This window comes from Ursus americanus, chromosome 35 (assembly GCF_024610735.1).
Source record: "Ursus americanus isolate L20-20 chromosome 35, mUrsAme1.1.p, whole genome shotgun sequence".
NCBI classification, from domain to species: domain Eukaryota; kingdom Metazoa; phylum Chordata; class Mammalia; order Carnivora; family Ursidae; genus Ursus; species Ursus americanus.
Window position 1 is genome coordinate 27,070,442 of NC_142161.1, and position 25,536 is coordinate 27,095,977.

Here is a 25,536-nt window from a genome sequence, read left to right on the forward strand (position 1 = left end):
ACACATCTAATTTCACTCCCTCTCCAAACCTGACCAGAACTAAGCCTAGAGATTTTTTTTTTCAAGACAAAAACCTACATGGACAGAGAGAACAGGAGAAGAGATAATAGTAACATATTTTGGAATCTGGAAAACAGGTAGCGGAATGAAAACTGACAACAGATCCTGGAAAGCTAAAACCTAAGCCCGAAGAGGGGAAAGTGGAAGACCAACCCAAGTTATCCCAAAGAATCCTGCAAAGGTGCAGAAACTGGGAGCTAAGATCTCTACGGCAGTGGGAGGGAAGGAGGACTGTGGAAAATCTGGTTTGGAAACCATCAAATCTCTAGATCCCTTCCCCTATTCTATTCTAATAGGGAGCACTCTTCCCCCTACCTAGTAGAAAGCTGGAGTTTTGTTTTCTGGAGAGTGTAAAATAGAGGACATTTGGTACAGCTGAGATCGTGAAGACTGTTCCAAAACCAGAGGATTAAATGATTCTGTGCATACTAACTGCTGAATGCTGAGGCTCCCCAGCCTTCCTCCCTTACTGGCTGCCGACAAGACTTCACTTTCCAAGTAAAATACTGTAAGACTTTTTGGGGGGACGCTCAGGAGGAAAGATCTGAAAATTCTGACATTGGGGTTCCCCAGCAAATGGACCAGCCAGATAACCCCACAGAGAAGCCCAGAGCTTCCAACAGCACCCTACTCTTAACCATGGGCACACAATCAGAGACTATATGATGCCCAAGAACAGCATGAAATGGGAAAGGTAGCGCCCAAAGCAAACAGAAAAAAGCAACTTAAAAGGAAGAGAAACCTTAGAGAGTGAAGAGAACATTAAAAAAAGAAAAACATTAATATCTTCAGGGAGAAAAGGAAAGCTGTTGCAGCCATGAAATAAGAACAAGATACTATTAAAAAAGCAAGAGGACCACTCAGAGTCCAGAACCCAATCGAAGAACCCAGAACAAGAAAATAGAGAAACCAAAGAATAGGAAATCAGTAAGAAACCCTACTTCCTCAGATAGAAGGAGCTCACCAAGTGCCAACACTAGGGATGAAAAGTAAGGCCCATGATTTTCATAATTCAGAATTCTGTGAACAAAGAGAGGGTTTCCCAAGCTTCTGGAAATAAAGAAACAGGACTTCACAAAGGAGCAGAAAATAGAATGGCAACAGACTTCCTAACCCTGGAAGATAGAAGGCATTTTAAAAATGCCTTCAAAATTTTGAAGAGCTATTGTTTTCTACCAAAAACAAACATACAAACCTCTATCCAAACAAAATATCTGGCAAATGTGAAGAGAGAAGAACGACTTTTTAAAAATGCAAGGGCCAGGTCTCAAATCTCTCTCTGTCTCTTTTTTTAAACCTCTCATACACTGTTTCTGAGGAAGCCCCTGGAGGACACACCCCACCAAAAAGAAGTAAGCTATAAAAGAAGATCACTCGAAACAAGAACACTGGATGCCTGCCACACAAGAGGGACGCGGTGGGAATCTCCAGGAGGACGGGGAAGGGAGATGTCATTCCAGGTGCTGAACACAACCCACCCAGACCGAAACAGCGTGACGCAAGAGCAGGCATATTGAGGGCTGTCATCACCATGCCCTCTGCTGTAGACCATCTCAAATACACACGAAAATATTTAACCAACAAAAGCTTTGGAAGAGTCTGCATCCGTGTTCAAATTCTGAGTACCAGTTTATGCTTTCCCAGTAGGCAATTCCACAAACAAAGTCAAGTTATGATCAGAATGCTGTTTGGTGAGTACAGAATCTCAGGAAAGCAGGCAGTCTGACTGGTTGTTGTCATTAGCCTGAGCTAGCTTACTTCCATCCATCCCCAAATTAGGAGGGTCTTGACATTAGATGAAACATATACAATCAGTCCAATCCGACAAGCCCGGCAGCCATTTTATTCTCTGAGGTTACTTTGCCTGACGTCAGGTTATCTCTGCACTGGTGGATTCACAAAAGAACTCCCAGAAAGCAATCTTCTGTCTCTCCTTTCCAAGATTTTGGGGGAAGGTTACACTGTGTCCCTAATATCCTAATAATAAAATTGAAATGAGAGAAACATAAACAACTACTGTATGATAATGAAGAGACCAAGTGACTTGTAAAAACATCTTCAGGTACATGAGCGATGGGAGAGATGATGAAGAGAGATTATGGATCTCCTGCTGGCATTCTCAACACTTCGGCCATCCTTCCTGCTCCTGCTCTTCTAATATTTGAGACAGTCCAAGAAGCCAAACCAACATTCATCAAAGCTTCACCTCTCCACAAGGCTACAACAAAGACAGGGAAGGAAGGACTGGCCAACCTCCTAGAGAAATATGTTCTTAGGAATTTATCCTATAGAAATATTTATGCAAGTGCTTGTTCACTGTAGCTTTGTTAGTAATAGAGAAAAACTAGAAACAATCTAAATATTTATCAGTGGGGAACTGAATAAAGAAACTGTGGTATATTTGTACAGTGGAACGCCATGCAGCCATTTTAAGAATAGTAAAGTAGGTATGTTTGAATCTGGAGACAGCTCCTGAATACACTTTTAAAAAATGCCTAACTGTATGATGTAGAATGCAATCTATTAAATACAGATATGCAAAGAAAAATAATTAGAAAACAATTTCTCAACCTGTTAATTTTATTTATTTCCCTGGTTTTGTGTTGCTTGAAATATTATTGGAACAAACAATGTATCACTTCCAATCTAAAAAAGAAATTTTTAGTGTTTTTTTAAAAAAATATTTTATTTATTTATTTGTCAGAGAGAGAGAGAGCACAAGCAGGGGGACCAGCAGGCAGAAGGAGAAGCAGACTCTCTGCTGAACAAGAAGCCCAATGGTGGGACTCGATCCCAGGACCCTGGGATCATGACCTGAGCTGAAGGCAGATACTTAACCGACTGAGCCACCGAGGAGTCCTAGATTTTCAGTGTTTTATAAAAGTTGTGGATCATCGAACTTTACATCAAAAACCAGGGATGTACTGTATGGTGACTAACATAATATATTAAAAAAAAAAGAAAGAAAGAAAAAAAGGAAAGAAAAAAAAAACTTGTGGAATTCCACTGCCAAAAACTGAAAACCTGCAATAATAACCTTTTCCCACCAGATGTTTTTTGCACCAACTATATGAGAATCAGAGGCAGACCCAATGGTAATGGAAAAGGATCAGTGAAGTATGGTGTCTGGGTGCACTTACAGAAAGGTAGAAAAAAGAGAAGGGAGTAAGGAAACTCTGACAGAAGAGAGACCAGCAGTTGAAAGAATAATAAGTACAAAGCATATTAAGTTCTGCAGAAGATAAGGAATGGTGATACATTTGTTTTGGGGACAAATATAAACAACATGAGCACAGGACTGGGAATGGTAACGGATATGCATTCACGTCACTGTGGCGGGATACGTATCTTGTGGCACCAACTTGCTTCCTGGTAGCAACATGAATTGGAATCTTCTCCAAAAGCTTTCCAAAGGAGCCCAAGAAGTTACAAACATGATAATAAGGAGATGAATTAGAGTCCATTTCAGATTCAAAGTAGAGACAGGTCTTTGAGTCTAATTTGGCAAGAATTATCTTTATTATTTTAATGATTAAAACATTACCATAGTGATAAATGGAACATGGAGGAAATATAAAAACATAAATAAAATTAAAAATATCTATAATAATCATCAAAGCATCACTATTAAAATATTAATACTGTATTTTTTCTTTTTTCTATCTATATATAAATTCTATGAAAATGAATATTTTTATTGTAACATTTTTCTTCATTTTGTAACCATTCATGAATATTTTTCTATTTCAATGTACATTTTATCTATAAGCATGATTATTAGTGGCCCCACTGTATTCCATTGTAAAAATACACCATAATTTACTTAACCAATCCTCTATTACTGGACATTTTAGTTGTTTCCAATGTATTCACTATAAAGAAATCCTTTCATAGGGTCCTGCTGGCTCAGTCAGAAGAGCAGGCAACTCTTGATCTCAGGGTCATGAGTTCAAGCCCCGTGTTGGGTGTAGAGCTTACTTAAATTTTTAAAAAAAAATTAAAAAACATAAAAAAATCTTTTAACAATTAACAGTTTTATAACTAAAACTTTATGCATGTACTCAATTATTTTCTTATAGTAAATTGTTAGAAGTAGAATTGCTTGGCCTGAGATTATGTCTCTAAAGCCTTTAATACACAATACCAAACAGCCCTCTGGACAGGTTGCTCCAGCAATGTACTGATAATTTCCTTTGAGAATATTAGGTTTTAGAATTTTTAATCAAAATAGCTATCTTAAAACGAAAAATCATCAAAACCCTGTTATTATTACCCTTCTTCAAAACCATTTTGCAAGTATCAGTTTATTGGTTTGCTAACTTGGTCATTCCACAACAAGTATTAGGGATGTACCAAGTGCCAAGAATGAAGCTAGAAGATACTGGGGATACAGAGGGGAGGAAGGCACAGCTCTTGCCCTTGAAAGTTTTATAGTTTCCTGTGCAAATGGGGTGTGTAATAGAAACAATCCCAGAAGATGTGAGGGACTCTAGAGAAAGGAACTCCTGACTCTCCTTGGTGTCAGCTAGAATAGTTCCCACAACAGGGGGTCATATTTGAGCGGTAGCTGAAGGACGAGCAGGAGTTTGCTAGGCAGAGTAGAGAAGGAAGGGCAATGCAAACGGAGAAAACGGCATGTCCTTAGTGAAGTCCAGAATGCAAAGGACTCTGTGGGGCAGTGTCATGTTTTATGCGGCAACCTGGAGAGAAATCTGTAGTGAGACTGAAATCTTGTGTCCCTGCTAGGACCACATCCATAAGCTCTGGGGAGCGATTGTGGGATTTTATGTAGAGACCGGCAGGATCCACTTTGTATTTTAGAGATCTGTTCTTAGAAATAGAATAAAGTGAACACAGGACATTCTCAGGGCAAGCGTACCGCGCTAAGGAGGACCCCACCTGACCCCAGGCCAGGAAAACAGCGGCATTAGCACACTCTCCTCTGTTGATATTGTTTCGCCAATCACACATGAGACTGCGGGAGAACAGCAGTCTTCTGACCTCTAGGGAATCAGATAACAAGTGACAGCATCACAGACCTGCAAGTCCCCTTCAACTCTACCTGGTCCTTAACTCTCATTGTCACAGGTGAGGACGCCTGGAAGCAATTTGCCAAAGGTCACACACAGGATGCCAACCCACTTTTACTGGGAATGTGCTTACAAAGTGTTATAGTATAAGATTTCTCAGTTGAAAAAGAAAATGTTCCTATGAATTTCAAAATCATTGGTTGATGGAGTTTAACGACATTTATTCCTTAACAACAACAAGCAAAAATTTGAAATAGCATTTAAAATAGATTGGAGTATTGTCAAATACTCAGTATAATGGAAAGTAACTTCTATTTTTTTTTTTTAGATTTTATTTATTTATTTGAGAGAGAGTATGAGCGGGGAGAGGGGCAGAGGGAGAAGCAGACTCCCTGCTGAACAGGGAACCCTACGTGCGGCTCCATCCCAGGACCCCAGGATCATGACCTGAGCTGAAGGCAGACGCTTAACCGACTGAGCCACCCAGGCACTCCAATAACTTCCATTTTTAAAACAAACTAACAAAAATATCTTTAAACTTCAAAATAAATGAACATAATCTGGCTTAGAATAAACCTTATTTTTCAAGTTTGCTCATTTATTAGCATTCCTTAGGTCAGTCTTATATTTGACAAACCATGGCACGTCATCATTTGGAAATGCTGCTTATACTTTAACCACATGCATATCTACTTGTCTTCCCCTTCCCTAAACCACCTCCATATTAAACCATTTTCTATTTCCTGGAACATATATAATATATTCTAGCCAGTGGAGTTTAAAAAAAAAATCTGCTTTCAAAACTCTAATCACGCCTCACCCTGTGCTTTTTCCCTTCTGCGCAAACTCTATGCCAAAAACGACCTGACTCCCACCTGCTTCAGCCCCCCACTGATCCGTGTCTCCCAGTGACTCAGTCTCACACGACTGATCAAACTCCTGCAACATCTCCCTGGTACCACATAGCCAGAAATAACTCAGACTCATAGGTTTCATTGAAGCGTCAGTTGCAAGCTGTCAAAAGAGCAAATACCAACATACTAAATGTTTTCTCCCCTGAACATAATTTCTCCGTATCGATGACTTTCTGAAGGGAGGTGTCTGTTCTCTTGGCTCTGTCTGTGTAAATTAACATCAAAAGCCCGCGCCATGGTCACTTACAAACCACAAGCCACTTTAATCCCATTTGCCCGGATATCACTGCTGATCGTGAAAGTACCACAACATGGCAAAGAGCAAGCTCTCGGCCAGGGATCGAAAGTATTGCTGAAAGAGCCACAGCCTTCAGTCACCAGAGTGTGAATGTGAGCAGGAATGGGATGACATTCCACCACTCTGATATCCAACGCCACTCTTCATATTGTCCCTGGCCAAAGTGGGGCTCCCAGGAGCCCAGCAAAAGGAAAGGATGACATATCCTCTGCTGCTCACTTGTTTTAAGTCTCCTCACCATTCAACTCAAAGTCTACCTCCTCCAGGAAGTCACCTCTGATGACCCACTTTGAATTATATTCCAGGGCCTGCTAATCATTCTAGCCTCTCCATCTGGCCACAGCGATTGGCCCCAGGGATAGCTGCATCACAGGATCTGAGGCAGAATTTTCCACTGGACTTTATATACGCAGATGCTACCTTCTTCTAGGACTTTCGTCTCGAGTGGCTATATAGGTTGATAAAAGCCTGCAGCCAGGCTTCCTAGTTCAAATTTTTCCCTTCCATCACATGCCACATACACATACCCTCCCCAATTCCCCTTATAAGACTCGTCTGCAAGGCAGAATGAAGCCAGCATAAAGAAGAGTTGAGAGAGAAAAAAATCCACCACCGATGGTGTTCTGCCTTTAAAACATCCAGCGGAGGAGGAGTGGGTGGGCGCCAAAATCCAGCGTGCGCTCTGCTCACTCCGGCAAAGGGCCACCTTCGACCAGAAGAAAGGACGCACGCACCCTTTTTTTGCAGACAAGGGCTCTGTGTGCTCACCAAGCCTTCCTGTAACGCACACAAAGCAGCTGCCTGTGCTGCAAAGGGATGTGTGATAAGATCATCAGAACCTCCAGAATCTCCCCATCCTTCCCAGTCACAGCCACCGCCTCAGTCCTTTTTCACCTACGCTTGCCTCAGTGGGTTCTTGTCCCTTGTCACCAAAGAATTCCTGGCCGATACAGCAGACCAGACGCCCAGATCGCTCTGGGTGAAATGCCACGTTTGTTCTAGCCTTAAACCTCCACTTGGCCATTGTCTTTGGACACTTGCTTTCATTCTCCAAGTCCTTTCACTTCCCTAGTCAGGCGCAACTAACCAATAGCCTTTCTTTCCTTTCTCAGAGACACAGATAATGTAAGAAAGAAATCAAGGTCAACCTAATAATGCTGCTGCTTTCTTCATGAACGTGATGAGTTATGATCTCTTTCCCAACCTTTTCAGTAACTCTTCTGCTGTTGAGCCCAGCAGCAGAAAATGTCTTGCAAACACCACCTGCTCTTGCCTGGTCGGCAGAAGGGCCACTGCTCGTCTTCCCTCGAAAATTCTGGTGTGTGCTGCTGTTTCGTGTGTAGGGAATGATCACTCACCCTCTTTGGTGTCTGTCCAACTCATGGAGAACCGTGTGGTCACAGTACTCAAACACCAGGTGAAGTTTCCGCTTCCTTCTGAAGACTTCGATAAGGTTCACAAGGTTGGGATGTTTGAGTTGCTGAAAACACAAAAACCAAGGTTTGCTAAGCTGGGGCTGTGAAGGATAGTTTTCTCTAATTCTGATCCAAGAAAAAGAGAGTGGTTTGTCCTTGAGGACGTTTCTTGTCTTGGGTTGAAGGAAACCACAAACAGTAGGATCTTACTTCTCTCAAGGAGCTCTTTGTTAGCAGCTTGTAAATGATTACAGCCTCACCCAGGTGGCTGGTGAAGGCAAAGAGAGAGATGAGAAGTCTGGAAAAGAAAGGAGAACGAGAAATCCGGGGTGATTTTTAGTTAATGCAAACTCATCTTTTAAGGCTCAGATCAAATGTCCCTGCCTAAAGAGGGGTCCCCGGATCTCCTCCCCAGGCTGGTGCAGTGTCTCTGTACGTCTCATAGCCCCCCTGAAATATGTCTCCTTGGCAATCCTCTGGAATTACCGAGTAATCATTCATTTGACTCTTCAATGTCCTCTGCTGTCAACAGATACAAACCACTGGAAATAAGATCATGACCTCAGGATTCTCTTGTTCCCTCAAAATGACGCGGCTGTACCCCCAGCACAGAGCCATGTGCATAACAGGCAGACAATCATTTGTGAATCAACGAGTAAATCATGTTTCCTAGGTGGATAAAACATTTTGAAACAGAAGACTGAGGAAGACTCTGTAATCTGATGTGCCTGAAGGTGTGTATCTAGAGGAAAAAGGTGGGAATCAATGTTGTGTTGCCAAGGATAAATCCTGTACTTAGCTTCCTGGACCCTTCTGTCCATCATCCTGTCAGAAACACGACAATTAGGCAAACAGATTATTGTGAAGAGAGTCAAAATGATTAACCTTCTTCAGGGCGTGAAGGCCTTCAGACAGCCGTCTAAGAAACAAAAGAGGAAGCCAGAGGACATTACTGCTGCCTCAATTCTAGCAGTCAGAGCAAAGCACGAGACACCCCCCCCCATTCTGCCCTGAAGAAGCCCAGGATGAAGGAGCGCGAGGGAAGGGAGGCCCATGTGTCCTCATGGAGCTCAGCTGCCAGCCGACCCCCACCCACATTCAGCTGCAAGAGTGAACCCAGGCAAGGCCAGCTGAAGGAACACTCCAGCAAGCCACGGAACTGTGAGAAATAAAATCTCACTCTTGTTCGGAGCTACTGAGCGTGGGAGAGGTTATGCAGCCACAGAGCGATAGATAACCTGTACTAGGTCCCACAGGGACTTCTGGAAACTACAGATGCCTATGCCCCACCCCCAGAGACCCTGAATTGGTCTTAGGTAGGGGCCAGGCATCTGGTTTTTTCCTCAAAATTCTCCAGGTGATTCAATATGTAGCCAGAGGTACTGATCACAGACAAGCAGATACTTCATAAGAGGTAAAGGGTGTTAGGAGAAAACGTGAGGATCTCGAACTGCCTGCTGTGTCACATTCGTGTGGCAGCGAGAAGAGAGGCAGCTGGCAAGGGAAACACGGAAGACAGATATTTTCTTGTTTTCTTTGTAATATCCCTCTGTGTCTTCAAGTTGTGAAATTCCTCCTCTAGACACCACACTTGATGAAGCAAATATAAAACAGCCCTGATACTCTGTGGGCCATTAGTCACATGTGGACCTTGGAACAGAGGGCACTGGAAGCCACAAAACCTCACACTTACGTAACATACCTGGAAAGCTGTAGCCTGAACTAACGTTTTCCAGAACAGTAGGACATATCTGACCCCTGTCTTAAACCAAAGAATCGCATCAGCTGAGGTGTCTCAAAGTGCGAACAACCAGTTTGAAGGGGCTCAGTGGCAGCATGAGGACAGAATTAGCAGTAAGCAGAGGTTTTGTTTTGGGCTCTGAAACAGCACTATCCATAGGTCCAGACTCCAGATCTTAGATTCTTTTTTTCTGTTTGTTTTTTTAAAGATTTTATTTATTTATTTATTTGAGAGAGAGAGAGAGAGAGCATGAGCAGGGGGAGGGGCGGAGGGAGAGGGAGAGAGAAGCAAGCTCCCCACCGAGCAGGGAGCCCGATGAGGCGCTCGATCCCAGGACCCTGAGATCATGACTTGAGCCGAAGGCAGACGCTTCACCGACTGAGCCACCCGGCATCCCCAAGTCTTAGTTCAATTTTCTTAGCTTCTTCTCCCTGCTCCCTATGTGGCCCTCACTTATGTCTCTGGCCACCCTTTAAGCACAAGTACAAATCTATCAGTGGACCACACGGACCTTCTCCGGATGCCAAGCCTGCTGCCTCCACCCTGTCCCGTCCACATCCGCAGGGATCACTGCAGGGCACTGCGGCCTCAGGGGAAAACTCGAAGGCCCACTCAGTTTGGCTTCTGCTTCTGTCTCCAGCCTCATCGCTCATCACCTCCCACCGAATGCACCGAATTTCTCTCACTCCTTTGAAGGCTGCAGCTCCCCCTCATCTCAGGACCTGTTCACCTGTCTCTCTGAAACACTCCTGTCATCCAGATGTCACCTTCTCTGTCTGGCCTCCTCCCCCAACCCTGACACACCCAGCACGATCTACAACCGCGGTAGTACTGGAACGCAAGCATGGGTACCCATGAAAGGTGAAGGGCACTGTCACAGCAGTATCCACTGAGCCAAGTGGGACTGTAAACACACTAGCCCCGTCTTTCTATTCCTGCGCACCTTTGGAAAACCTGAACCCTAGGAACTGTAAGATATTCTATTCAAATAACATGTAGTTTCTTTCCAATCTGTGGCTGTTGTAAGTCAAGTGTTGATGAACCACTTACTCGCTGGTTGACCTTAACTTTGAAGAACGTCGGGCCTCCATTTCCATCTGTGGAAGTAGGAGGACGAAGGGCTGCTTTGACCACGCCACATAGAGCGTACTCCACGGTGTCGGGCACACGGTGACCTCTCCGTGAAGAATAACTGCTAATATCATTATTGGGAGTTAGAGCTATTTTATTCAGGGTGATTTTCTTTTTTCAGTGTATTCAACAAGTATTTATTTACTTTAATGCATAAGATAAAGTCCTGAGGATATAGAGACAAATAAAGCCAGTCCTGCCCCTTCCCTCATGGAGCTCAGAACCTAAGAGGGAGAGTAGGTACTGAGCAAGTAACTACAGACGTGATAAAGGTCACAAAAACAAGGTGTAGGGTGCCCAGTTTGAGGACGGTGGGTGGTCCAGGGAAGATCTCCTTGAGAAAGTTAGGTAGGCGCCATCTAGAAGCACAGAAATACAACTTTATGGCTCTAGAGGTGGCCAAATCACTTTGCAAAAGGATAATACATAATTACAGCTATGTCAAGAGCAGGCGAGTATTTTAATTTCCCATGGCCAGCTCTGAGGTTCATACAGACATTTAAGGTTGGTGATATACAGCGTCAAGTTTCTTCCAGCATGAGAGAACTTAAAATCATTGAAATGGCTGATAACTTATTTCTCCACTTATCTTCAGAACAAATTTAATTTAGAAAAATTGATCACTAAGACTAAATTCTTTTTTTTTTTTTTAAGATTTTATTTATTTATTTGACAGAGATAGGAACAGCCAGCGAGAGAGGGAACACAAGCAGAGGGAGTGGGAGAGGAAGAAGCAGGCTCATAGCGGAAGAACCTGATGTGGGGCTCGATCCCACAACGCCGGGATCACGCCCTGAGCCGAAGGCAGACGCTTAACCGCTGTGCCACCCAGGCGCCCCACTAAGACTAAATTCTAATTAGGACTTATAAGTATTAAATTATAAATACTTTAAAATAAATTATTAACTGTCTCTAGGTTGCAAGGATTCTGGGTGACCAGAACTCCTTCCAGAGCAGCGGATATCTGGAAGTCATTCCCTGTCCCGGCTAATGTTCATTTATGCCACAAAGATCTACAGAGCACCTGCTCTGCTTCAGGCATTGTTCTAGGCACTAGAGACGCACTGGTGAATGGGACAGAAGACTCAGGCATTAAACAAAGAAGTGGCATAAAGAGCTCTGCATATAGATTAGGCTACCTCAGAGAAACTGAGGTAGTGGCCTTGAGCTGAGTCCTAGAGGATAAGAAAGGTCTGACCACACCAAGGTCAGGAGTGGTGGTAGAGGCAGCTTTCCAGGCAGAGAAATGGCCCTGGCCGGAAGGGGGTTTAGGCCACTTAAGGAACTGAAAGACAGTGAGGCTTGAGGGTCAAGTGCATGGAACTGTGGCCAGTTTGAGAGTCAGAAGCTGAGTCCTGTGGGACCTTGAGGGCCATGCTAAGAAATTTATATTTTATCCCAAGTATAATGGGAAGCTACTGGAAGGACTTTTAGCAAGATGTGGTGTGATAATACCATTGGGTTTTTAATTTTTTTTATTTTAAAGATTTTATTTATCTATTTGACAGAGAGAGAGCACAAGTAGGCAGAGCGGCAGGCAGAGGGAGAAGCAGGCTCCCCGCTGAGCAAGGAGCCCGAATTGGGACTGGATCCCAGAACCCTGGGATCATGACCTGAGCCAAGGGCAGACGCTTAACTGACTGAGCCACTTGGGCACCCCCCATTTGGGTTTTTTAAAGCTCTGGATACAGAATGGCTTGGAGGAGGCAATAGGTGAGAGGAGACCAGGGCAGAGCCCGCTGACAGCTGAGAGATGATGGCGGCTTGAAGCAGACAGAGGCTGGGAGATGGTGAGAAAGGCACTGTTGGGAGATGTATTTTGTTATTAGAATATTCAGGATGTGCTGATGGACTGGAGGTGACGGATGAGGGAGAGGGAGGTGTTAAGAATGACCGAAGGTTTGTATAACAGGGACAGATGGTGGTGCCATCACTGAGGGGAGGAGCAGGTTTGGGGGGGACGAAACTACTGTTTTGGGCAGGTTGGGCTGGCGGGGACTCTGCGATACCAAAGCAGAGTTGTCAGGTTGGCTGGAGTTGGAGCTGAAGATAGAGGCTGCAGAGTCGGCCTGAGTGTAAGTGAAGCCATGCGTAGGGGCGATTTCCCAGCACAACACGCGAGAAAGGAAGAGGCCCATGGAACCTCAGCACCAGATGTGTGGTGAGTGAGGAGGAAGCAGAGGAGAAAGAAGAAAGTCCCTCTAGATAAGAGAGCAGAGTATGAGGGATGGGCATATCGTGGAAAAGGAAGTGGCCCTGGTGACAGAAGCTCCTGGAAGGTCAAGAGGGCAGAGGCCTAAGGGGCACCCTGTGGGCTTCTCCAGGCGTCCGTGTGACCACTTTGCACGCAGTGTCAGGGCAGGACTGAGACCAGGAGCCCAGTCCTATGGATCTAGCATCTCAACCTTCCCCATTGCTCTCTGTTGACATCCCTGTACCTCGGGGGCAGGCCCAGAGGGACATCTCTCGTCCTGAAACCAGTTTGCAATTGGTGGCCTGGAGGGTTCGACCTCGGCTCCAATATCGTGAAAGTTTGTATTCACAAGGGTTTGGGTATTTCTACTTCAATACTGAATGGGCTTCTTTAGGGACACGCAGAGGAATTAGATGAGGAGTCGGCAACATGGCGCACGGACAGTCCACGACATGCTTACCACGCATACAAGTGATCTCAATGAAACACGTTAAATGGCCACGTCTACTATAACAATGTAGTTCAGGGCTATTTTAATTACAATTCCTTCCCACTTATGAGTGGATGAAGCCAAAGCCCCAGGCCTGGTCTGATTTGTCAGCATTATGATTTGAACTGGCCCAGTCTTGAGGCTCTCGGTGGCTCCTAGCCGTCGGGCAGCCCCCAGCCTTCAGTTATTCCGGACGTAGAAGGCGGGCCGCTCAGACTCGGATCGAGTTTCTCACGTCCAAAGTCACCACTTTGTGGATGCTATTTTGGCTTCCCTTTTATTTTCTGTTTTGAACACTGGCATTTCATATTCTGCTGCAAAGAGAATTTTCTCTGACACTAAATAAAGAACTCCATTTTGCATTTAACCTGACCTTTACTTGGTTTCCCCCACAGAGCTGAGAACGCTATGTATCCTTCCTGGTCAGCTTCCTCCATCTCGTCACAGGCCCTATGTCTTCACCCACCACCCATCTGTTGTGGTAAGTACAGGCTTCTACATCCTCCAAGGTCAAAGGTTTACTTACCCACAGCACTTGGAAGAATTTCAGACCAGTTGCCAACATTTCAGATCAGGAAATGTTACCTGAAAACCCTCGTTACCAGGATCCTGTTGAAAACACCACAGATCTAGCAATATTGGGCCTGCAGGCTCTGTGGCGTCAGCAAGCAATGGCCAAGACACAGCTGTTCACCGCAGATAAGGCCCGTGCGCTTCAGTTCACCTCAGTCTCCACCACTCCCTACCGCTCCCCGCCAATAAGGCCAAGTGAAAGCTGTCTTTTCTCATCACTCTTGCATGATTAATTGTCTTATATGAGAGTTAAAAGTGAGATATTTAGGGGCGCCTGGGTGGCACAGCGGTTAAGCGTCTGCCTTCGGCTCAGGGCGTGATCCCAGCGTGATGGGATCGAGCCCCACATCAGGCTCTTCTGGAAGCCTGCTTCTTTCTCTCCCACTCCCCCTGCTTGTGTTCCCTCTCTTGCTGGCTGTCTCTATCTCTGTCAAATAAATAAATAAAATCTTTAAAAAAAAAAAGTGAGATATTTAATGTACTCATGTTTCTATCAAAAGTAGAAAAACGTACAAGCAATAGATATGACTGCAGGGGTGCCTGCGTGGCTCAGTCAGTTAAGCATCTGCCTTTGGCTCCGGTCATGATCTCAAGGTCCTGGGATTGAGCCCCATGTTGTATCAGGCTCGCTGCTCAGCAGGGAGTCTGCTTCTCCCTCTCCCTTGCCCCTTCTCCCACCGGTGCTCTCTTTCAAAAAATTAAATGGATAAAATCTTTAAAAAAAATGACTGTTTACTTCAAGGCAAAGAAGAAAAAGTATATTTATTTGCAGAAGTGAAGCATTTCTCCCACACCTGTCTGGCCCTTGCAGGTAGTGGGTTCGTGACCTCTACCCTAGGGAGTCCTCAATGGTCACACGTTTCTGGATTAACCAGTATACAGACCATTATATCCATGGTCTTTCCTATCCTTCAAGTGTTCAAGGATTCTTATTCTTTGCAGGGTGACTGGGGGGATATTTATCCTGTCTGTGCTTCAGACAAAAGCAACAGACTATTTTCTCAATGATCATATCCTGTTTTCCTTTCAAAAGCATTATTTTCCCACAACTGTGATAAATAATAGAAGAGAGATTAAATTTTAGAACGTGGGAGCTGTCTTAGTAAGATGTTTTTACAGGCCCATACAATTCTTGAACTTGACTCTAGATCTTAGGTACAGAGACACATTTGCAGGAATTTTTTATCAGTTAACATTCACACAGAATGGAGAAAACTGATGCCCCCTCCTTTACAATAATTAACCCTGACTACTTCCCAAGGGTTCCCAGATCCGCACATTAAGACCCCGTCAGGCACATGAGATCCAGCAAGGTTGGGAGCTTGTCCAAACTAAGAAGCAAAGAAAGAATCAAGTTCTTCATATTCCCTCTCACTCCTCCCTCCTCCTGCGATGAGTGCTCTCAAACACATCATGAAACTCAACAGCAGCAGTGTCCAATTTGCTTCTGATTCACAAACAAAGCTCTAAATTTCACCTTCATCCCATTTAAGGACTTCCAAAGTACAGGTACAGTCCTGATTAAATGATGCCACTGAAGAATTCATATCATGAAGAGGTCAGTTCAGGGGCACCTGGGTGCTCAGTCGGTTGGGCATCTGCCTTCAGCTCAGGTCGTGATCCCGGACTCCCGAGATCAAGCCCAGCGACAGGCTCTCTGCTCCGTGAGGAGTCTACTTCTCCCTCTGCTCCTCACCCTGCTCTCATACCCTCCCTCCCTCTCTCAAATACATGAATAAAATCTTTTTAAAAATTAAAAAAAGGTCAGTTCTAAAAATAACATGTAGATATAATGCAATTCTAATCAGAATCCAAAAGGATTTTTTTTTTACTAGATAAGATGCCTTTTACGTTCACATAGAACTGTAACTTTGAAAACTGCCAAGGCAAAAAGCAGTTGGGGCAACTCGCTTTACCAGACGGAAAAATTTTCAATGAAGTATCTATAATCATTATCATCAGCATCATCGTGAACAGGCCAGCAGGCTACTGAGAAAGAAATGAACAAACAGAAGCAGTAGAGTCTAGAACTAGATCCATGGATTGAAGGGAAACTAACATGACCAAGGTAGTACTTCAATACAGCTGAAATCAATGTGCTTTTTTAAAAATTGATTCTGGGAAAACTGATTACCATTAGGAAAATGAGAACCATATCTTACCACCCTATATATAAGAATAATTTTCAGATATATTAAAAATTTTAGTATAAATTACTATAAATACTAGAAAAAAAATTTAGGAGAAAATTTCTATGACCTTAGGATGAAAGAACGCATTCTAAAAAACAAGAGATCTAGAAGAAAAAAACCAAGATAGGCAAATTTGGCCACAGAAGAAAATAATGTTGGGAAAATGACAAAAGCTCTGGAGCCGTAGGGGTGCCTGGGTGCTCACTCAGTTAAGTGGCCAGCTCTTGGTTTTGGCTCAGGTCTTGATCTCATGGGTGGTGGGATCGGGCCCCATGCTGGGCTCCACACTCAGCAGGGAGTCTGCTTGAGGATTCTCTCCCTCTGCCCCTCTCCCCATCATGTGCGTGCTCTCTCTCTAAAGTAAAATAAATAAATCTTTAAAAAAAAAGTTCTGGAGATGCATGGTGGTGATGGCTGCACACCAATGTGAAAGCCCTGAATGTCACTGAACTATACACTTAAAAATAGTTAAAATGATAAAATTTATGTAATGTGTATTTTACCTTAAAAAAATAATGCTGGTTTGGTAAAAAAAAAAACAAAAACAAAAACAAAAACACTAGAATCAATGTCAAAAGGCCAATAATTAGCAGGGTGATATTTGTTATGACAAATAGAGGGCTACAGCCCTACTCTTACAAAGACATTTTATGTACTATGAAGAAAAAGACACTGTAGTGGGAAAATGGGCAAAAGATATAAGCAGGTAATACACAGAAGAGAAAATATAAATGATCCAGAGACATGAAAACACACTCAATCTCACTAGTAGTCAGAGAAAGGCAAATCAGAGCAAGAATGTGAAGCGACTTGTTTTCCTAACATTTCACAAATTGGTATCATCCAGTGTTAGGATGGATAGGGAAACAGATCATCTCACCCTCCGCTGGTTAGACTTTTGGGGAAAGTTACTAGCAGTATTTATTAAAACAACACACCCAAAAAACATGGGCCAAAGATCTGAGCAGACACCTTACCAAAGAAGAGACAGAGATGGGAACACATGAAAAGATGATCAACGTATTTTTTTCACTAGGGAGCTGCAATTTACAGAAACAATGAGATACCGTTACATACCTATCACAATACCTAAAATCCAAAACCAGCTGACAACACCAAATGCTGCTGATGATACTGAGCAACGGGAACTCTCATTCATTGCTGGTGGGAATGCAAAATGGCGCAGCCACTGTGGGGGACAGTTTGGCAGTTTCTTACAGAGCTAATCGTAGTTGTACCATATGATCCAGCAATCACAACCCTAAGTGTTTACCCAAATGATTCGAAAATTTATATCCACATAAAAACCTGCTCGCGAATGTTTATAATGTCTATTGATAACTGCCAAAAATTGGAAGCAAACAAATTGTCTTCCTCCAGGCAAAAGGATAAAAGATTGTGCTCCATCCATAGAATGGGATATTAGTCAGTGATAGAAAGAAATGAGTTATCGAGCCAGGAAAAGACATGTACAAAATTTAAATGCATATTGTTAAGTGAAAGAAGCTAGTCTGAAAAAGACTACATAGTGTATGATTCCAATCAATCATATGACACTCTGGAAAAAGCAGAACTATGGAGACAGTAAAAAGGTCAGTGACTGCCAGGAGTTCAGAGGACATAGGGGAAAAATGCACATGTGAAACAGGATTTTTAGGGCAGTGAAATTATTGTGCACGATACTGTAATGGAGAATACATGATGTTATGCATTTCTTAAAACCCACAGAACATTATAGCACAGAGAGTTAACCTTAATGTAGGCAAATTTAAAAAAACATTTAGGAGGTTGGGGAAACATTTTAGGAGGTTTCTGTTAGAAAGCAGAATATGATAAAATACTTGACCAGTACTTCTCAAAACTGTCATGGCCATTAAACATACAGAAACTCTAAAATGGTCACAGGCAAGAGAAGCCAAGGGACACTGACAACTAAACGTAATGTGGTATCCTAGATGGGATCCTGGCATAGAAAAAAGGATATTAGATAAAAACTAAGGAAATGTGAGTGAAGTACAGATTTTAATTAATAGTAATGTGTCATCCTGGTTCACTAGTTATAACAAATGTACCATACTAATGTAAGATGCTAATAACAGGTGGAACTGGGCACAGGGTATATGGGAACTCTGCGCAATCATCTCAATTTTTCTGTAAATCTAAAAATGTTCTGAAACATAAAGTTCACTGAAACACACACACACAGCCCCCACCTTACCCAGCACACCACTTCCAGAAATACACCCTATATAAATAAAAGCACCACTGCATAAAGATACATGGACAAGGATATTTATTACAGTATTGTTTGTAAAAGCACAAAATTAGAAACAACACAAACATCCTTTGATAAAGACGATGGCAAAATAAACTGCGGCACACCCGAAGCATGAAATACTGAATACTATGCAACTATTAAAGAGAACAAAATTAACACAGGTCTATCTATGGGCCTAATGACAGTGATGTAATGCTGAACAAAGATGGTACTAATTTTATAAAAACATGTGAAAACAAGCGAATGAGTAATTTTATTAAAAATATATAAAGATAGGGTGGAGGATGGGAGAAATAGGTGAAAGGAATTAGGAGGTACAAACTTCCGGTTATAAAATAAGTAAGTCACAAAGATTAAAAGTACAGCATAGGGAATATAGTTAGTAATATTTTTTTAAAAATTTTAATTTATTTTTTATTGAGAGAGAGAGGGCAAGTGAGTTGGGGGGATGGGGGAGGGGCAGAGAGAGGGGGAAAGAATCTTAAGCAGACTCTACTGACTGCAAAGCCTGAGGCAGGGCTCGATCTCATGACCCTGAAATCATGACCTGAGTCAAAATCAAGAGTCAGATGCCTCACCAACTGAGCCATCCAGGCGCCCCTAGTCAATAATATTGTGAGAACACTGTATGGTGACTACACTTACCCTGGTGAGCACTGAGTAAAGTATGGAATTGTTGAATCACACTACGTGGCACACCAGAAACTAATAGGACATTGTATGTCAACTGTACTTTGGCAATAAAAATTTTAAAAATATATATGAATGTAGAAAGTATATGAAATACTATGAAAAAGTTCTATTTTCAGAGATTCATTTCTTTTTTTTTTTAATGATTTTTTATTATATTATGTTAGTCACCATACAGTACATCCCCGGTTTCCGATGTAAGGCTCGATGATTCATTAGTTGCGTAGAACACCCAGTGCACCATGCAATACGTGCCCTCCTTACTACCCATCACTGGTCTATCCCATTCCCCCACCCCCTCCCCTCTGAGGCCCTCAGTTTGTTTCTCATAGTCCATAGTCTCTCATGCTTCATTCCCCCTTCTGATTACCCCCCCTTTCTTTATCCCTTTCTTCCCCTACCGATCATCCTAGTTCTTATGTTCCATAGATGAGAGAAATCATATGATAGTTGTCTTTCTCTGCTTGACTTATTTCACTTAGCATTATCTCCTCCAGTGCCGTCCATGTTGCAGCAAATGTTGAGAACTCGTTCTTTCTGATAGCTGAGCAATATTCCATTGTATATATGGACCACAACTTCTTAATCCAGTCATCTGTTGAAGGGCATCTCGGTTCCTTCCACGATTTAGCTATTGTGGACATTGCTGCTATGAACACTGGGGTGCATATGGCCCTTCTCTTCACTACGTCTGTATCTTTGGGGTAAACACCCAGTAGTGCAATGGCTGGGTCATAGGGTAGCACAATTTTTAACTTTTTAAGGGACCTCCACACTGTTTTCCAGAGTGGCTGTACCAACTTGCATTCCCACCAACAGTGTAGGAGGGATCCCCTTTCTCCACATCGCAGAGATTCATTTCTTAATGTATTAATTCAAAGATATATGCTGAGCCCTACATTGTGCTGGACATTATTCTAAGCTCTGGGATTACAACACTTCACAGGGCTAACAGAAATCTCTGCTCTCGGGAGCTTACGTTTGAGCACGAGATAAGTCTTATGGAAGGAAATAAAGAAGGTGGGGGCACAGTAGCCTGGTAGGGGGTGCAATTTACAACAGGGTGATCAGGGAAAACCTCACAGCAAAGGTGACAAATGAGAAAAGATCTGAAGAAGGTAAGAGTCATGGAGACGGCCAGAGAAATAGCCCAGGCAGGTGTATGGGTCCCAAGGATCTCGTGTGGTATCCTGCCTGGGATGTTTGCAAGAAGCAAGGACGTCAGTGTCAGCCCATCTTTTAATCTAACTGTTGCTACAGCAAGCAGCTTCCGGGGGGATGCCCCACAGCCCCTCCTCTCAGCCACACTCTGTGTCTTTTGCCTTCTACCCCAGGGCTTCTGGGGTGCTGAGGTCCAGCGAGCTAGTGGAGGATTTGAACTTGCAGGAGTTATGGCTCCATGGGGAACCCTGGAGCAAGGGGGACAGGAAGTGCTGGGTAAATGCTCCTCTCTTCCATCCTCAGGCTCCTTCAAGAGCCCTGGCAGGTTGAGTTCCTGTTGTCCCTGACATTGCCTTTGCCTCCTTCCCTATTTCCCTCTCTCTTGTCCCTTACTCCTGCTCCTGCTCCCCGGGTATCAGTTCCCCAAATAAACTACTAGTGTGCATTCCCTTGTGTCAGACTTGACTTTAAAGGAGGTGCACAGGCTAAGCTGGTTGGTACCAGAAGTGGCCTTAGCTAGCGAATCTTTGGAATGGGATTCTGGAACCGCATCCGTCACCGGGCAGATGGCAACAAGGACCCCACTGCTGGTGGTAAGTGAGGTGAGCGGAAGACCTGGGGAGCTGCAGTGACGCGGTTAGGAAGGCTGTCACCAGTCGTGGTTTTTGAACACGGTGCGGTTGGCTCACACAATAGCAGTGGCACGTGAGTAGTACAGGAGTAGCTGGGACAACGGTAATTACAGGGGCTATTGAGCGAGCTGGCTTTTGTTAACATCTTCAGGTCGTTGAAGAAAGACAAGAGGAAATGACAGGTTTGCGTTAGCCACCCGCGAACTGTGAGAGTCAGAGGCTCTGTGGCAGTATTGAAGGAGACACCGACCTCCTGCAGACACAGGATAGACTCTGCCCAAATCAGGCTTAGGACTTAAGTGTAGCAGAGATACAAAGAGACAATGGACAGCTTCAACAGGTCTCTTATGCCAAAGTCAGTGCTCCAGTAAGAAAAGAGAGGGGCCCTGAGATCTGGCATAGAGACATTTAGGGTAATGAGCCTGAGAACCCTAAACTCTCAAATTTCCCTGAACCCTCTGGGCTGGGAGGAGCAGCTTCTGCCCTTCTGCCGTAGGCGAAACACTCCCTCCCATACACAGACCCTGGAAATACCAGAAATATCACTAGGGCAGGTGTTCTGGGGAGGAAGATGGGTGTCCTCCTTAGATCCTATCCCCACCTCCTCCCAGGGCCCAGAGACCTGCAAAACTAGGACGACGTGGCAATGTGCTCAAGCCAGGCAACGTGGCTCTTGCTGCAGGAGGCAATAACTGACAGAATTACAAGACCCGACTCATGCGCACCAGCAGGAAGCTTGAGGGTGAAATGTAAGGCTGGGGAGGGGGAAATTCATTGACATGGGAGTACTGTTCTATGACTTGGGACTGAATTCCTGACAAGGACACCTGGAGACAGTCTTTCCTTCCTCCACGAAAGCAGTAAGGAAGGCACGGGGAAGGAGGTCACTGGCATCTTTGAGAAGCTCAGTGCTGGCTGGAGATGCTACCATGGAACGAGGCTCCCTGGTTCCAACTGGAGTAAGAAGATTCCAGAGTGGCTGAGACCAGGTGCTGACAGTGGTGAGGTATATGTAACTACCAGCATGGGAAGTGAGGCCAAATACCGTACTTCCCAGAAATCGTGCTGATGCACAGATAGGAAGTCACTCACCATGGAGTTCTCACAGGTGAAATAGAAGGGCAGCTTGCGGGTGTGGTACTTGTGTTATCAGAAGAATTGAGAGACGTCCAGCAGAAGGTTGATGTCACCTGTCAGAATGGAAAACTGCAGTTTCTCACCCAGTTTCTAGATCTAAGGCAGTGTGTAGACCAAAGTGCTTTCGACTGAGTCACCATGCTGAGGGATCCTGCAACGCCACCACAAGTACCCCTCAATCCTTTCCCGAAGGGATCTGTGGCTATTCACCAGAGTAACTGGGGAAAGGGAAAGTGTCAGGCCTTTCAAGGGCTGTGGCTGGCTACAAAGTCGGAGCTGGCACTGATATCTAAGGACCCAAAATGCTGTCATGGCCCCAGGTTAGAGTCATGCCTCACGGCGGGCCTACTGGGTCCCTAGATCCATTCTTGAAGTTATCTCCTCCACTCCCAAGTGCATCATGAGGATGGATACACTTAAAAGTTCACAAACCTTCACACTGGTTCCACAACCTATGGATTAGGAGCCAAATGTGGCAGAAAGGACCAAAGAGAAGTCTCTGAAACTGCACACCCCCAACACGACCCTGGCCAAAACAGCACATCAGAAGCCAAACCCCATCTCAAGAGTCAATGATGGATTCGCACCATTAAAGACGTTTAGGTGCAGGGGTGGTAGTCCACATCATATCCCACTCAGTCCACCTGGCAGACCGCTATAAGTGCAGGGCCAGGTGTGGTATCTTTCCTGGAACAGATCTATATAGTCTCTGGCACCTGACATGCAATTTGTCAGATCATGCATTCATCATTGATCTGTTGAATGTATTCTTTCCAATCCCTATCAGTAAGGAGGACCCAAAGCAGTTCACGTTTTGTGCAAAGGACAGTTCACATTCACCGTCTTGCCCAAGGCCTAGGTCAGCTCCCCTGTTCTCTGTTGCAGTATAGTCAATGGGGACCTTGGATCGTGTTGACATTCCACAGAATATCGTGCCGATCTGCTGTATTGAGGACATCAAGGTAACTGGACCTTTCAGTGAGTAGGTAATGACAAGTGTTCTGAATGCCCCACTGACACACATGTATGCCAGGGGATGGGAGAAAACCCGCCGGGGCATGTCATGGGTAATGTTCCAGGGGTCCGATGGCTTGGGGCATGCTGGGAGAACCCCTTGCACCTTGTATCACCCACCACTAAAAAAAGGCATTGACTTGGTGGGTCTCTTTAGATTCTGGAGACAGCATATCTTCCACACGTGCACCAGGAAATAGCTCCTGGGAATACTGCTCTAATTTACCAGGTGGTTTGGAAGGCTGCCAATGTTGAGTAGGACCCAAGACACAACTTTACAGCACATCAGAGCTACCCTACCCCCCAGGCCATATGATTCAGTATGTCCCATCATGCTAGTGCTGTTCAGCTCCTACTGTCTCATGAACCCTCATAGAGACTGAGTACTGACCACGGGACATCAAGTGATTAAGTGACCAAGAGATCCACATCATAAGACTGCACAGAGGTCTCAGCAATCCACTATGTGAAAACTCTACCTTTGTGATCAGGAGCAACAGGTCTGGAGGGAACAAGCGAGATGAAAAGAGGTGGCCTATTCTCCCATGTCATTTATTTTATTGCTCTGTCACCTGTCCTTCAACTTACACATCTGGTTTAGTGGGACTTTCCAACTAATGGAGGAGAAAAACCTCAAGCCCAGCTCGCAGATGGACCAGCTCACTATGCTGGCACTAGCTGAAAATGGACGGCCACCAATCGGTGGCCCCACTCAGCAGGGGCCTTGGACATCGGTAACAGGATATCCTCTCATTGAGCATAGCTTCGAGCAGTGTGCCTCATGGCTCACTTCATACAAAGGTAGAAAGGATGTGAGACATGCATGGACCCATGGGTAGTGGCAAAGAGCTCCTCTAGTTGATTCAGAGTCTGAAAGGGGCAAGACTGGAAGGTCAATTGGAGAAGAGGCATAAATTGTACTTGTGGGAGTGAGAACAGAGCTTGGGGATCTTTGGGCTTCATATTCACGCCCACCAGAGAGAGCAGCTACCACAGAGAAAGCACTGAGCACCCCGGTGGGAGATGTCTTTCCGGTGGGTGTCAGCCTGCTCTGTCTTTGGCTACCCCAGTGCCTGTGTGACTGACCCATGAACACGGTGGCCAAGGCCGCAGGAATGGTGGGTATGCATGGCCCCGGAGCAAGGCCCCTTCTCTGCAAGGCTGATCTGACTACTGAGTACAACCTGACAGGAGCAAACACTGACACTGGGGTGCTGATATGCACTGTCCCTGAAGGAGACCAGCTGCTACGTGAATGGGGTAGCAACGCGTCCTTACTGGAATTGATACTAACTTTAGATATGGATTTTGCCTTTCCTGCCTACACCACAGTCCAAGGGCTTACTGGCACGGGAGTCCACACAACGTCAGACCAAGAGGCCCATTTTACAGCAAAGGAGACGTGACAATGAGCATATGGCCATGGGATCCACTAGTTCGACTATATACCTCATCGCCTACAACCAGCCGGCCTAGTAGAATGATGGAATCTGTACCTTAGCCCTTTGGGGGCATATGCCCTGACCTATGTGGTGCTGTGCCTTCTGTGGCTAATCCATGGGTCTGGGAACCAGGAGCGGAAATAGGACTGGACTTCTCATCATCACTCCCGGTAATCTAATTATGGAAATCACACTTCCTCATCCCAATATTCTCTCAGATTTGCACAGTTTTATGTGTACACGTTTGATCAAATGTCTATTAATAGGTGATTAGTTAAATAAACGATAGGACTTCATATTACACTCAAATGAGAAAATAGTAGGCAGCTGTTGAAAGAATCAAGTGCGCCTGTGTGTGTTGGCTTGGAAAGATGTCCAAGACATAGTGTTAAGTATACAACGGGAATTACAGAATGTATATATGATATGATAGCATTTGTCTTTGTTTCTTTTTAAAAGAAGTATATGCCTTTGTGCAAGCGCAGAAATCCTCTGGAATGATACACGAGGGAGAAGGGCAAAGTCGATTTCCTCTTCACTTTATATTCTTCTACACCTTCAGGGTTTTCCTTCTTACATGAGCATATATCACTTTATCGTACAAACGGCTTCAAAAAGATTTACATGTCATCATCATATTATAAAGCCAAAATAAGTATCGTGAACTTAGTTTCAGAGAGCTAGTTAACACATCGCCTTTGCGGGAGGGGGGGCTATTTTCATTATTTAAAAAGCTATTGAATTACCGCCACCCTCTTCATCTTAGAGGAAAATACTCCGCACCCCTCGGGATGTTGCTAAGGAATCATTCTTTAGCACTTTTGGTAAAGGAAAGCTGTCTTTATCTCATATTTCTTCCAAATGCCAAGAATCCCATGGTAGACACCCTGGCTAATGTTTTGTTTCGGGGACAACTACAGAAAGAAAGGGTGTGATGTATGAAGTGGGAGCACGCACGGGTGGAGAGGAGCCTGAAGTTTATTTATGGTGAGTTTCCTGTAGACAACATGGATGGAATGGAGTATGCCAGGCTGGTCCTCTGGCCACTGACCTAGGCTGAGATCTCTCCTGGATTCCTCTCAAGACCCAGCACAGACTAAGGATGTGCACAGTGGACGCTGCATTCGCTCTGTTGACTAATAAA

The 25,536-nt window shown here is 44.4% G+C and overlaps 1 protein-coding gene across 10 annotated transcripts in view; it reads right to left on the minus strand.

Moving 5' to 3' along the window:
- CDKL1 (cyclin dependent kinase like 1) overlaps nt 1–25,536 on the minus strand; it is a 56,947-nt gene that overhangs the window by 16,890 nt on the left and 14,521 nt on the right. For 7 of the 10 annotated variants that reach the window (XM_087858974.1, XM_045798841.2, XM_045798832.2 and 4 more), the window contains exon 3: nt 7,661–7,782. The exons of 1 other annotated variant lie outside the window; for it this stretch is intronic. In XM_087858974.1, the coding sequence (XP_087715100.1) occupies nt 7,661–7,782 (122 nt within the window). Of the gene's footprint in view, nt 1–7,660; nt 7,783–13,799; nt 14,246–21,891; nt 21,990–25,536 lie in introns of those variants that run through there. 2 more of the 10 variants (XM_045798890.2, XM_045798859.2) reach the window with 2 other exon arrangements.